This window comes from Cavia porcellus, unplaced genomic scaffold, assembly GCF_034190915.1.
Source record: "Cavia porcellus strain 051 isolate PalLab524CR breed Dunkin Hartley unplaced genomic scaffold, mCavPor4.1 scaffold_32, whole genome shotgun sequence".
NCBI classification, from domain to species: domain Eukaryota; kingdom Metazoa; phylum Chordata; class Mammalia; order Rodentia; family Caviidae; genus Cavia; species Cavia porcellus.
In genome coordinates this window covers 19,169,331-19,184,241 of record NW_026947515.1, presented here as the reverse complement: position 1 = coordinate 19,184,241, position 14,911 = coordinate 19,169,331, and the positions used below count along the sequence as shown (strand labels likewise).

At 41.4% G+C, this 14,911-nt stretch overlaps 1 protein-coding gene across 4 annotated transcripts in view; it reads right to left on the bottom strand.

Annotated features, from left to right (window-relative positions):
• Positions 1 to 1,013: 1,013 nt before the first annotated feature.
• The window catches only part of Kansl1 (KAT8 regulatory NSL complex subunit 1), a 176,222-nt gene continuing 162,324 nt past the window's right edge, over positions 1,014 to 14,911 (bottom strand). For 3 of the 4 annotated variants that reach the window (XM_003465917.5, XM_023563368.2, XM_005001967.4), the window contains 8 exons: positions 12,332 to 12,514; positions 11,649 to 11,837; positions 11,168 to 11,316; positions 5,234 to 5,355; positions 4,672 to 4,729; positions 4,365 to 4,477; positions 3,322 to 3,574; positions 1,014 to 2,792 (listed from right to left, as the gene is read on the bottom strand). In XM_003465917.5, coding sequence (XP_003465965.1) covers positions 2,565 to 2,792; positions 3,322 to 3,574; positions 4,365 to 4,477; positions 4,672 to 4,729; positions 5,234 to 5,355; positions 11,168 to 11,316; positions 11,649 to 11,837; positions 12,332 to 12,514 — 1,295 coding nt within the window. In that variant the 3' untranslated portion in view covers positions 1,014 to 2,564. The remainder of the gene's footprint in view (positions 2,793 to 3,321; positions 3,575 to 4,364; positions 4,478 to 4,671; positions 4,730 to 5,233; positions 5,356 to 11,167; positions 11,317 to 11,648; positions 11,838 to 12,331; positions 12,515 to 14,911) is intronic. The other variant, XM_023563369.2, reaches the window with a different exon arrangement.

Here is a 14,911-nt window from a genome sequence, read left to right as displayed (position 1 = left end):
ATTCATGATCTCATTGTGCCGCTGCAAACCAGCCAACTCAATGGCAGGCAGTACCCTTGTGGCCGCATCCACAGTGCTGCAGTGCATGTGGCGTGCCAGTGGATTCCAACCTGAGGAGCTCCAGTGTGCGGTCAATGTAGAGCACTGAAGCGGAAGCACAAAACAAGCCAGCCAGCTTAATAAACGGCAGTTTCCTTCCAGACTTACATACATACATAGCTGCCTTTTCTTTGGAACCTTGTAGACTGAGGAATGTTTCTACGTCAAGACAGGGATATTAGGGGCTGGGGAAGGACACTGCTTCCCCCTAGCAATGTCACCAGGAGGTATGAGTCCTGAGATTTTTACACCAAGTTTTAAATATTACTTGGCTCAAATCTTCCTGATGATTTACCCTCTGCAGACAGCTGCTTCAATGAAACAGATTTTAACCTACAATTACAAGAGCACCCACAGGCCAACCAAAGAAAAATGTTCTTGGGACAGCTGCTTTCAGAACTCTGACTGTAGCCTCACTAGATGTGTACCCTTGACTGTCAAAGACAAGAGACAGGACCAGGCCCACTCACTAATCCACCTTGTTCAAGGAAACCAGGCACTTAGCCACTCTCAGAAGACAGACACTGCTATCACGTGGCAGGCAACCCAAGTGCTATACAAATTACTGACCCTCATCCCAGAAGTGTGATGATGAGAAGTAACATCTCCATTAAACAGCAAGACTATACTGAAAGCCTCATTAGAAAAAGTATCAAAACACTGAGAAGCAATGGACCAACTGCTTTCACTCAAGAAAAATGAGATGATTTGTACAACCTTTACACCTCAGTGAAAACTGCCACTGCCCATCACATGACCCTGCCAATGTTCCCAGGAGACACAAGAGATGAACCAAGGTTCAAAACAAGTCACAGAACCCTAAAGCGTGGCTCCAGCAAAGCCACATTCAGAGCAGCCACCACTAACCATGTACACCTCCATCCAGTGTGACAAGAAGGGCCTGACACACAATATTCTGTAATTCTTTTTTTTATTTTTTTCATTTTTTTCTTTTCTTTTTTTTTTTAAGCACTAGTTTGTGCTTTGCGAACAGAATCAAGACATTAACAAAGATCAGCTTCTCTGAAGAAAAGCATTTCTATAGAACAAAGACAGCTACATGTTTTGCTGCCATTACACAGCTCAAAGCAGGAAAAGAAAATATTTACAAAATACAAGTTTTTTTTAATTTTTTTTTTTACAATGCTAAAAGGGTTATTCAGAATTTTCAACCTTATAAATAGAAGAAGCACTTTATGCATAGGGAAATGGTGCATTATTGTTGTTTAAAGAAACAATGACAAACCCTTTAACTTGCAAACAGGAAAAAAAAAAAAAAAAAGAAAAAGAAAAAAAAAATCACTAATGTTGAAAATTGTGAAAAAACCCCCGAACCATTAAGCAGTTTGTCTACTATTTTTATATGATTACAAAATGGCAGGAAAAAAAGTCCTTCCCCCCTCCCCCTTTTTGGTGATGTGATTATACATGAGACAGGCACAAGGTTAACAAAAGAGGGTGACAGGAGTGATGGAAACCACAGCCAGGACCAGACGATGTTCCACAGCAAGGGGAGTGCAGCAGACGAAGTCTTAATTGACACTGACGGGAACTGGAGGTGAAGGGAACATGATTAAGTGAACCAGTCAGTGAAAACGAAATTATAGAGGGAGATGGCTGCGTACTTCCCAAACCCCCTAGGAGGAGGAGACCAAGATTAAGTAGTCCTAACCCCAACTGTAGGCTAGGACGGGCGATAAATACCTTCAAAGTGAAAGGACTGATGTGCGTGGATGTGTGCAGGGCAGACAGGAAAGGGTGGGAGAGGACAGGATGGGGGAACCTGAGCAGCCACAGCCAGGTTACTGCGGTTAAGGAGTCAAGACAGAAATGACCAAATGCAGACAAAATTGAAAACACGTCTTGAGATACTGGAGACAAGGGGGAAGCCTTCCTACCAGCTAAGAGCTCAGTGAGAGCAGCCGGCAGTTACAGCAGAGATTCTGGTGGGTGCACTAGCCCGGAAAACTAGGTGGACCCAGCCAGAAAGGAAGGCTATCGAGCAGCCAAGCTGCAGATGGGAGGGGAGGGTTAAAGGCCCGCAGCGCCCTTGCTCTGTTTCACCCTCACGTAAGGCCGTGCAGAATGTAGCTTTCCAACCCTCTGCCCATCTGGCTCTCCCACCCTGCGAGTTTGGTGCGAGGGAGAGGGATGATCATCTAACATTGGTAAGTCCAGTGATTCAACAGGGCAGAGAATGTGCCAGGACCAGGCCAGGAAGGTCTTGTCCTGAACTTCTGTCTGCCAACTGGAGGAAGTGCTCAGGTGTGTGACAAGAAAACACGGAAACAAAAACAAAACAAAAAGTAAAACAAGGAAAAAATAATAGCAAAGGAGGATCTAAATTCCTTAAATTCACTAAAAACTGTGAAAATTTCCGGCATATGATGTTTGAATATCAAACGCAGAGATTTCTGAAGCTTTAATGCCAGGTTAGTGAGTCCGTTTAGATTCTCATCTCCTGTTCATCTGTGAGTCGGACGCTGAGCAGTGACTGTTGCTGCCAAATGCCGACTCTTGAGGGTGACAGTGGGAGGCGAGGTGGGTGCCATCTCTGTCTCTCGGCCAGTCTTGCTGCCTGAGGTACGCCGAGTGCAGCGGGCTGCCCGTTCCTGTGGATCCAGGTGGTCCTCACACTCTGCCTGGGGACTGTACGGCAGGGGGAATGTCCGCCGCTCCCATGGTTGCACAGACTGCAGGCAGACAAGGAGTTCTGGTGAGGACCCACTCCCACCTTACTTCTTGCCTTGAAATTGACAGTAGGGTCCATGCCCAGTGATGAGGGTGCAGGGTGTGGTCCAGGCAGACCCCTGTCGGGGGATGCTCTTTAACACTAGCCAGTATAGTTCCGCTACTTCCCTTTTTTTTTTCTCGCAGTGCTGGCGATTGAATCCAGGGGAATGCACATGCTAGCCAAGTGCTACTGCTACTGTGCTATGTGCTACATCCCCAGGTATCTTTTTTTTTTTTTTTTGAGGCAGGATCTAAGTTTCCCAAGCTGGCCTCATGCACATTCCTCCTGCCTCAGCCTCACAAGTAGCTGAAATTACAATCATGTGCCTACATACGCAGCTCATTTTACCTTTAAATAATTTCAAGCACAGCTCTCCATCCCCTCAAAACAAGGAGGGAACGTCATGAAGAGCCATCTTCAGCAGGTGCTATCCCCTTCCCAATTCTACCATAGCTCACCAACCCCCATGCAAAGATGGCATCCCTTACCTGTTCATCCAAACTCAGCTCTGGTGTGGAACAACGGGTGTCTTCACTGGCTAAGTGTCTGAGAGTGTCTCGAGCCACAGGAGTGAGGGGTGCTGAGTGTAATTCTGGGCTAATGGGGCTCCTAGGGGACTGACAATGGGAGAACTCGGACAGAGAGTGGCTACTACTGACATCAGGGGAGGCAGGCTGCGGGGTAGAGGGGTTGGCACTGCCCAGCTGGGGGGTGGTCCGGCCGTCTGATGACCTGTAAGACCTGTACACCAAGGAAGGAAGATGTCAGTACTTGAGTAATAAGGCATTTGTCTGTTTCTAGAGATGTGAAAAGGAGACATGAAAAAGGCATCCCTATCAAGAAGCTGAGGCTAACCGACACAGCAGAGGATGTGTTTTCCTAAGACCCACCAAATCCCATTTCTTTCACTGCTGCCCAGAGGGGTAGGTGTACATTATAGGACCTAAGCACTGTGTATGCTATCATCCATGGCTGAACAATGACCTCTGAAGCTCTTCTGGCTAATCCCTGGCACAAAACCTCATGAACTCATGGGGATTTGGCAATTTGACAGACCCTGAAAATTATGAACGAAACATAACAAAGCGTAAGTGAAGACCCCAAATCTTTCTATTTAATGATCTGTAAGTTTTATGGTACTATTAGGATACAGACAGGACAATTACATGAATGTGACAGTTCTCTTAAGACAGGATATAAAAGCACAGTCTATTACCCAAAAGAAGGTTAATTTGAGGAAGGTCTTAAAAGCTGCTCTGGCTAAATTATTACGATGCCAAATGGCCCCCCACGTGCTATAGCAAACCACTAGAATTTATGAGAGAATAGCTAGGGACAACTTAACAAGGATATAGCGTCTGAGTTACATATCCACTAAACCAACAAATACCAAGGAAATTTTATATTCTCAGCCACTGCCAGTAGATAACAAACAATAATGAGGCAGTAGCAATTCTGGACACAAATAAGAGCTCCAACTCCCTGTCCACTTCCCCCGAAAGGCCCCAGGAACCTGTGCTTCCACCATCACCTGCTGCCTCGCCGCTGGGGTGGTACACTTGTGGTCCACAGCCACCGAGCCCGTTCCATCTCCTCACATTTGGCATGCAGGGCGGCAAAGGCTGCATCTGACAGGTCTTCGATCTGCAATGGAATGGTTTTGTTAGTTGTCCACACCCTCCTCAAAGGTAAATTTAAGCACCAGTAATGCAAACCAGCCCCACCCCTTTCTAGGTTCTTCCAGGTCAGGACATGACTACATTGAGTTTGTACTTGACTCACACAAGTCTTATGGCATCTTGAATGTGTGTACACACATGTGTGCATGTAACCATTACCTCCTCACTCTCCTCATCTGGATTCCCCTTCAGAGACTGAAGATCAACCTCTCGCCAGCTGCAAAAAAACAGGAAGAATGATCATGGGATGGCAGGGTGTCTAAAACAGGCCCATACTCAAATACCTTCAAAAGCCAGAAACAGAAGCAAGCTGAAGTGGGGTTGGGACTGGGAGTCTAACAAATTCAAGCAAACAAACACTACTAACAGTGGATGGCACCACAGGGTTGCTCAATTTTCTGATTTGACAACAAAAGCTGGAAATATTTTTTATATGAAATCTTGCTTTGATATAGACAACAAACTCAGTATTTTAAAATGCACTGCATGAATTAACAAAACATGCCTATAGACTAGTAACAGCCAGTGGCCTGCCACGTTGTAGCTAGCCTCTAGTCTGGTCAGAGAATGTGTATCATGGAATGATAGAGTTATATATAAAAGCCACTTCACTCTTGTAAGGTGTACTCTCTGAAAGAGAAGACCTCAGTTTAGGGTTCAAAGCTTTGTCAGAAGAGAAGAGGAATAGGAGAGGAGCTAGCTGGTTACTGAGGGCTTCTACCTGGGAGTAAGGATTTCCTTGTATTGTAGTTTCTCTACGCGGGTTGTTGCAGCAACAGACATTGGGATGACAATGTTGTTAATATCGAATGAACTCTCTCCCCTTCTCCTCCTTACTGGCTGCTGTAAGACAAAGGTTAAGTTTAAGGGGAGGTGCAACTCTACAAACATCACTTAGCCAACGATTACAATAGGGTCAGTGGTAATTGAAGATCTGAGTCTTTGGGTAGAATCTAGTAGTGACTGGGCAGTAACTTACGCTGAAGCGATTGTCCTTTTACTGTGCAGAACATGACTACACATGTTAACTTCTACAAAACGTGTTTTCAGAGGGAAAAGTCAGTAAGCTTTGCTTTATTAAACACAAAAAGAAACACACAAAACAGGGTAAATATACAAAAAAAAATCCTTTATAATGGATAAATACTTGTCAGTCAAATTGGAGGATTGACACTGACACCAAAAACTACCACCAAGAAAAAAGGGAAAGATACAGGATGAAAGAACTCATTGTACACCTACATATAGCCAATTTAGGTTATTAGAATACAGACTTTGAGCCAGGCATAGTGGCGCACACCTGCAATCCTAGCACTCAGACGGCTGAGATAGGTGGACTGCACCAAGTTCAAGACCAGCCTGGACTACATAGCAAGACCTGGCCTCAAAAAATAAACAATAGACTTTGCCCTACAGATCAATCTGTCAAGTGAGGATATATCAGAATGACAATTTTAGAATGTAAATATAGACACCAGTAAAAGATAAATGCAACACTCACACCTAGGATTTTCTGGAAGAACATGAGTCAGAAGTTAGTATTAGAAACAAATTACTAAAGAAGGAAGAAGGCCACTTGGTCATATTGAAAAGGAAAAAGGCAAATATCCCAGTAAATAGAACTGATGCATATGGAGGAAAGCAAGGAAGACTGAAATTTAATTTGAAATAAGACATTTTTAGTAACACAAACCATACTAGCAAAACAAGAAGATCATATTTTGGTATTTTTATTATACCTTCTTAAAAGAAAATCTTGGGATATTAGAAACCTGGATTGGTTTTTTTGTATGCCAGCTTTTTCCCTTTCTTATTAACCCAGCAAAACAGAGCTCTATTCCTTTGCATATCCCCTTTACTATTTTTTAAAATATACTTTGGAAGGAGGGTATTGAGGCAGGGTCACACTTTGTGTTTTAGGCTGGCCCTGAACTCACAATGATCTTGCCTTAGCCTCTCTGGTGCTGGGATTACAGTCATGTGCCACCAGGCCTAGCTTCAAAATGCACAGTATTTCACACTTTTCTATTCTGATGGTAAAGAATGTGTTACGCAGTTTTATGTTTGAGGGTATACTAATAACCTACAGATCAAGATTCAATTAAAAAAAAATCTCCTTGATGTTTATTATTTGTTATACTAGATGTTGTGGATTTTTGTTTTGTCTCTGCCATGCCTATGATCTAGGGTAGGGCAATCAGTTATAAATTTGTGTACTGTATCAAAAAAGCTAATTTTATTGGGCATGACACAATTTTAAAAATTTTTATTAGTATATTTTAGATATACATAATGTTAACATTCACCATAGGGAGTTTGTATCTGTACATGATGTATCTTGTTTCTTCTATATTTCCCATTCCTCTCCCATGTCTTCAACTCCTTTCTCCTTTGCCTTTATTTATAAGGGCCTTTTTCCAATTTTTTCTATTCTTGTGCTTTCCTCAAAAATTCATTTTATAAATTAATATCTTAAATTTATATAACTAGTGTTAAAAAGTAAATGGTCTTTTATTCCATTTTATTATATAATATTTTCCCAATATACATTGAAATTAACAACTTACAACTGCATATTTTACTACACACTGTTAACAATGCACTGTATCATATCTATTATACTATTAAAAATGAATATAGTTTAGTACCTCTTCAGTATTTTTATTAGGAATTTTTTCTTCAATTAAATATTACTTGAAAAATAATTCTTTTCCGATTGGGGGAAATACAGGTGTTTCCAGGAGTAGCTCCCACTCACAAGCCCCACTTGTGAACGAAATGACCATGCTGAATTTTATAGGGGTGAGTAACCTGGCTGTTTAAAATCAACTGTTAGGGCTTTTATTCCTCTATAAACATCTTTATTAACACTCCTTTTCAAATTCCTGTTTTCTCCTTGGTGTAGTGGTATACACCTATAATCCCAGCATTCTGGAGGCTAACGCAGGAGGATTGCTGCAAATTCATGGCCAGCCTAGAATACATGGGTAGACCTTGTTTCCAAAAAAAAAAAAAATCTGTTTACCCTTGCTTATCACTTAACTTAATACCTAAAAGCAATGCTTATACTTAGTGATGATTCTTTCAGTTTAAGTGTTGAATTCCCTTTCCCTGAAAGATGCTCATAGGATAGGTCCATCTCAATAGACAAGCTCACCTTGGATTCATGAAAACACATTCTCCAAGATCTGAACACTTCAGCTAAATCTGCACTCATCATCTGTTCAGCTGTTACATGATTTCTCCTTCTATTATTCTTGGAGAAAGAGCTCAAAGCCTTCCAGTTGGATTAACAGAAATGAATAGACGGAGAGAAGAGGAGGGTCGAGCAATAGCTCACTATTTGGAGAAAACAAAGTGCTTTGATAGAAGTGAAGATTAAATCTTTGGCAAAATTAAAACTTTCAAGGACCCACTGTTAGAGGAAAAGAGGGCATTTATGGTGACTGGCAATCAGGAAGGAATAAAGCAGAGCCAAATGGCCTGGTCCCTCAGATGATAGAAAAAGTCTACTAGCTGTGTCTATGCAGACGGCAAACAATTTACTCTGAAATAGACTGTTAATTGAGCTGTGAGAGGTCAGAGGGAAACACTGGCATGACAAATACACTGCCATGGCGGCAACACAGCTGAAAGCACCTAAGAGGCTGCATCACACATAAACCACCAAATATGGCTGGTGCTGAGTCCACGAGAGGAGGTAAGAAATGTTAAGTTGTTCCCTACAACTATTCTGTCTATTCTATATAATTTGTTCATCCCATCATGATAGGACATTTTCAGAGAATATTAAAACTCAGCACTTCCTTACAATTTCAGCTGCTGTCATTTATGACTTCATATGATCAAAACGTTGTTTTCACTTCAATTTTTTCTTGTTTTGTTTTTTCTTTTTGTATTTGTATTTGTTTTTGTATTTTTACCGGTACCAGGGATCGAACTCACGACCACAAGCTTGCAAGGCATACGCTTATGCTGCTGAGCTAAATCCCCAGCCCCCCAATTTTTTCTTTATCGGTAAAAACCAGACTGTCACTGATCTCATGAATTTAAGGGTAAATGTTTAGTCAAAACATCTGAAGAGATTTTTGCAAATCTTGCCTGGCTAAGACTCAGTGCTTTCATACCCAAAGACCTTCTCACAGCCACATCTCTGTTTAAATTCTATATACACTGTATATACACTGTAAGAGTTGGGTGTGGTAGCACACACACACCTATAATCTCAGCACTGGGAGGCTGAGGTAGGAAGATCACTGAGTTCAAGACCAGTCTGAACTATAGGACTAGACCCTGTGTCACAAAACAAAACCAAACAAACAAAGCAAAGCAAAACAAAGAAGGGGCAGAGAGAAAGAGAGACAGAGAGACAGACAGACAGATAGCCAGAGAGAGGGAATGAGAAGAGGAAAACATTGTAAGAAGGCCTCAGAAGACAGTCTTGCCTGTATCTTGGTCAGGAATGAATACAGTCAGGTGTGGTGGCACACATCTATAATCCCAGTCCTCTGGGCAACTTAGTGAGACCCTATATCAAAATGAAAAATGGTTGGGGGTGTGGTCAGTAAAAAAGAAAGCCCTATATTTAATATCCAATACAGTGGCGATGGTAGTTTGTGTGTGTGTGTGTGTGTGTGTGTGTGTGTGTGTGTAAAATGAAACTGCTTGCTGGCAGAAACAAGTGTGTTTGTATTTTCACTACATTTCTTGGGCCTGTTTATACTTGCAGACAAACAGGCTTGTGAGATTGTCTAATAGGCTCTACTTCTCACCTCTGCCAACACTATTAGTTAACACATTTGGTCTAACTTCACTACTCACTCCTTTTCGAATGAGACGCAGAAAGCAAGCAACGAGAATGGGAAGTGGTTCTTAAATTTAGTTCTACACCAGAAACAAGATAAAAGAGTGCTTGAAAAACTAAACACACACACACATACACACACACAGAGTCAGTCAGTCAGTCAGTCAGTCAGTCAGTCAGTCCTGGAATTCCTCTTCTGACTCTTCAAGGTTTTTGAACAAGCTACTAAGGTGATTCTGATGCAACCACCAATTTCTGTGAAGCATTGCCACAAGTACCCTGAGCCCTATTCCTCACAGTTGCTCCCGTGTCATCTAGCTTTTCTACCTAACCGCGAAAATTTGGCCCATTGCTGGGTTTACTACTAAACAAATCTGGCAGTGAGAGCCTTAAGGGTCAACAAAATACTATGCACAAGATCTCCACTCAGTAAGTAAAAATTCCAATGACCCAGGCCCAAGTTAACATTCTCCAGACCAGTACACAGACTCTGTCTCCAAAGAAACCACAGCAACACACACCTCTTCAGACTCAGGAGGGGCTGTTACAGGTGAGAAAAAGAGAGATATATTCACCAAGTCATGAAATACAGTTTAGATTTCCAATCACAATTAGACTCTTTCACATCCTCTGATTACATGAAGCCCTTTGCTGGTATATAACTGAGTGTGATGGACACCATATACTTTTATAACAAACTTTTATGAATGGAAGAGATGAAGAAGGGAGGAGAAGGTGGTCATTTAGAAGAGGGCCTGATTTGTAACAACAAAGAGAATAATGTGAACTCCTATCTGATGACGGAAGTCTAGTAATCGTATTTTGTGAACTTCAGTGTTTCTTGATTGCTTAGTGAGCTGTGTAAAGTCACCTCTGCAATGCCCCAAGCAGGCTTAGACTGTACTGCAATTGTGAGAAGTGGCTCTGCAGTCAGACTGCCAGGTATGAATCATACCTTCACAAGCTGCCTCACCTTATGCAATTTACCTAACCTTGGAAAGTCGTAATTTTCATGCCCACAAAATAAAAATCTGTAATTCCACCTACATTTCAAAAGGCATTATGAGACTAAACAGGATCTCTATAAAGCATAAGTGTTTGATAAGTATCACAGCTCCAAAGTTGTATTACTGTTACGATTGTTCTCATAATTATCACACAGAAGACCCTTTAACAGGTACCATTGGAATGTTTAAGAGGAATTAAAGTGAGTATCAAACAGAATTAGTCTAGAATGGCTATGCAAACAACTTTTGATGCAGTGTTACACTCTGAAAGCTAATGGAGTGGGGGAAAAGACGCCACAAATGGCCTGCCATTATGAGTACTATATATACATGCTACCACACTGATCTGCTGAATCTGTAATACTGCCCTGCCCCATGCATATATATAAAAAAAGGGAAGGACTCTGTCTTCATCTGTTTCTTCCAACACACTGACACTTGCAGTTAATTTGCAGTGTTTTACTTTCATTTGCCAACAGAACAGAAACAAGGAGATGTTGTCTCCAATGCCCACAGGTTTTCTGCCCCCATGTTCACTTCTTGAGTTAGGCATTGGAGCTGTATGGTTCTGTGTGAAACTTGGTTCTGCAAATCTTGAATGGTCCTGACATTTGCCTGCATCATGCTTTTTATGGATGGCTCAGCACAAATCTATCTCTACTATGGAAAACCACCCAAGGTTAATGACTTGGCAGAAAGTCAAGTACTACCACTTTAGCTTAAAAATGAATTCCTATTAATGTCCTGAGCTTCAGAATCCATCCTCTATACTGTTCTCTAGAGCCATTTAAATAAACAATAACTTGCACAGAGGGTGTGCAGTCAACTGCACATGGGTACTTACAGATGTGCTGGCTGAAACCTGTGAGCTAGAGCTGGTGGGCACAGAGGTGTCTGATGAGGCAGAGAGCTGTCGCACCAAGGGACTGTGCGGCGTATGGTGGGTTGTTGCCAAGTAGCTGGAACTGCTGATGTCTGTGTGATGCTTTAACACTGCAGAAGTCAACAGAAAAGAGAGGAATACATGGCTATCTTAACCAGTTCCATTTCTCCAGCAAACTAGGAATGCCAGCAACACGCACTAAAGGCAGAAATGCTTTCTAAGCCTAGAGGATAAATAAGGCAAACTGTTTGATGGGAAGCAAGAGACTGGGCAGAAGTTGCTGCAGCAGTAAGACATGACCTGTAATTAGAAGTAGTAGTGCCCCCTGTTCTGTTTTCCTAGAAAGTGAAGGACAAAGCTAGGGAATAGTTAGAAGTCTGGGCTGTCTCAGAAAGCCCTGAGCAGATGCAAATGCAGGTAGAGGTGCCGGGCCTGGCCCTACCTTCACTTCTCTCAGATGAATGGTCTCGCAATCTCATTTTGCTGTGGTTTGGGTCATGCACGGGTGGCGGTGGGTTGAGCAAGCGCTCTGCTTTTGGCGCTGTCACTCGCTCCACCATGGGCACGGCCCCCACATCGTCTAAGTGCTGCCTGTGGGTCCTGTCAGGCCGGGTTTGGTGATGGGACAGCTCTGAAGAGGGGAACAGAAAAAGAGCTTGAGATACCTTCTCTCAAATCCTTTCTTATTTGAGTTTTGAGCTCCTCAGTTTTCTCTAGGCCAATACTATACACATAGGGCAGTAGGACAATCCTTTGGGGTTGAAGACTAGTAAACAGCACAATGGCTACAATAGACATAAGGAGACCACAACCAGAGAAATGTGACACCAGGCTACAGAAGGTAGCCTGCTCATAGATGGATCCAATGCCATGCTACTGCTGGCTGCTCACTGAGCATTGTGTCTTGCCCCAAGACCCACAGTATTCAGAATAGCTTTCAAAGTCCATTTGAGAGCATCCAAGATAAACAGAGGCAGTATACTATGAGTTGAATTTGTGAGAAACAATTATCTTTCCCAACCTCAACATACTGGTGGCATGTAAACTAGTAACTTGAGAATATAAAAGAAATGAAAATTAAGAACCAAGACTCTGGAGGGTCTCTCAGAGTTCCCCGAGACTTACTGGCTGTTGTTAAGAAGGAGTTGACCAACTTGTGCCTGTCTTTTCGAGTTGGATCTGTCACACTGCTCTGCATGGGTGCTCTGTGCTTAAGTGAAAACTTTTTGGGAGGTTTGCTTTTGTCAAAAGGCTTATTCTGCCATTGAGATTTCAGCATGCTCTGGAAATGCAGGCTTGTGGGGACATCTGCAAAACACAAAACATCACAGATCAGTTTAAACATCTGGCCTCCAGGTTCATCTCTCATGATTTGAGGAGTGTTCACCAGTTAGTCTAACTTTCCAGTGGTCAATACCTGTACCACACCTGTCTTTTATTTGCCTAGTGGCCTGACACCTGGTTGAACAGAGGATGCCATACAGAAGACCATTACTTATAGACTATTACTACTTCTATTCAAAGCAGGTCAGTTTGGCCTTTTCTGTTTCAGGTGTATGTGCATGGAGTGTGAGACATCCTAAACACTGCCGGGTGTGTTGGTCCGTGACTGGAATCCCAACTACTTGGGAGACTGAGAGAAGATCACTGCAAGCTTGAGGCTAGTCTGGGTAACTTAGTGAGAACTTCATCTCAAAATAAGAAGGACTGGGGGTATAGCTCAGTTGGTAGAATGTCTGTCTAGCAAGCCTTAAGCCTCTCAATTATTCCCCACCCTGCAAAACATTTTTTTAAAAAAAATTCCTGACAACACCAAAACCAAAAAATTTTCGTGAAATACATTTTTGTAACTTCCAAGTAAGAGGTCACTCTGCTGTCTTTTCTTACCTCAACATTGTCGGGTTTTTTTTGTTTTGTTTTGTTTTTTTTAAGCTAAATACTTAAAACCATGAAGCTGGGCAGGATGGTATATGCCTGTAATCCCAGTTTTTGTGAGGCAGGAGGGTTGCTAGCCTACTAGGAAAAAACAATCCAAAAAACAACATCACAAATCAACTGTCTTTTAGACTTAATTATAATTTTAAACTTCTATGTTTTAAAATCCCCATTTTCTAGATTCATTTTTTTATTCTCCCAGGAATCTATCCTTCAGTAATTTCTTTAGAAATTGAATTCTGGACTTAAATTTTTCTCTCAGATCTTTAAAGTTACTTTTCCATTGTATTCAAACATCCAGAGGTTATATGCTACAGGGAATATGACTCCTTACTTGTAGATGATCCAGCTTTTATCTTCTAAGTTTTTACCAAAACAAAAAACCCCAAACCATACAAAAATCTAATACTAGCTTGTTGTATTGCACTGGCTATCCAAATCAATGTGGTGGGAATGTCACCTGTTTCGCCACAGACACTAAGTCTTTCAATATAAGAAATTAGTATCTTTCCCCATTTATTTACTTTTTCTTCCAACTTTCTTCCTGTAGTGTTTGATAGTTTTCAATTAAAAGGTATTTATTTTGTTAAGCTTACTATGGAGTATTTCATGATCTCTGATGCTGCTTAAAACACAGTACTTTTGGGGCTGGAATTTTATAGCTCAGAGGTACAATGCATACCTAGTAGGTATGAGGTCAAGGTTTAATCCCTCAAATGAGGAAAAACAAAATACAACATCATGCCACTATTACTTTTTTGCAGTGCTATGGATTGAACCTAGGGCATTGCGCATGTTAGGCAAGTGTTCTATGACTAGGCTACACCTCCAACCTAATAGTGGTTTAAAAGTTTTAATTCCCAATTATTCATTACTAGTTTATAGTAATATAATAAATTTTAATATAATGATCTTGTATCCTGTGACCTTCTTAAAATCTATTTATAGTTTTTCTATTGATGGAAGAGAATTTTACACATACATATAGGTACACCACCTACAAATAGAGACTATTCTTTCTTTGTCGTCTATAGGCCTTTTATTTTCATTACCTTAGTTACTACTCTAGTTAGGACCTGTAGTGACAATATGCAACTTTCATATTTTCTTTTATGTTTTTGGAATTCTGACATTTCACCACTGTGGATATAGAGATGGGTGGGGGGACACGACTGCAAAGTTTTACAGGGTAATTTTAATCTAAAGGCCAGCATGTTTATCTGTGGCTTCTAGTTTCTCCACCCAACATTCATTCAAGAGTTCCAGCCTGACTACATACCACTGTTTTTAGCAAAAAACAAAACACCATTACTTGATAGCTGAAGGCACTGGTGGAGTAGGAATACAGGAAGAAAAAATCCAACCCAGCTATTCCAAAATGAGCTCAAATTTATTACTCAAGCAATGGCCCAGAAGCCTACTCTTTCTGCCCTTTAATTCTAGAAGAACTTTCTGTAAATAGCTCCCTTTCCACATAAGTTTATTTCCGCATGTACTCTAGGGTACTTTTCCTAGGCTATTTCTTTTTCCAGTTAGCCTGTTCCCACCTTTCAAAACTCACTACAAGTTCTAGTAACTGACAGCACTTTTTTTCCCAACTATGAAAAATGTATTCTACTTACTATATTTTTTAAATGTTTATGGGGTTTTGGCTTCCAGAGATGACAGAATTTGACTGAGGTGGAGAAACGGGAAGAGAGAAATAACTACTGAAATCAAGCCCTAAGATGATAGGCATTGTGTGTGTTTATCATCTAATGCTCATCACTC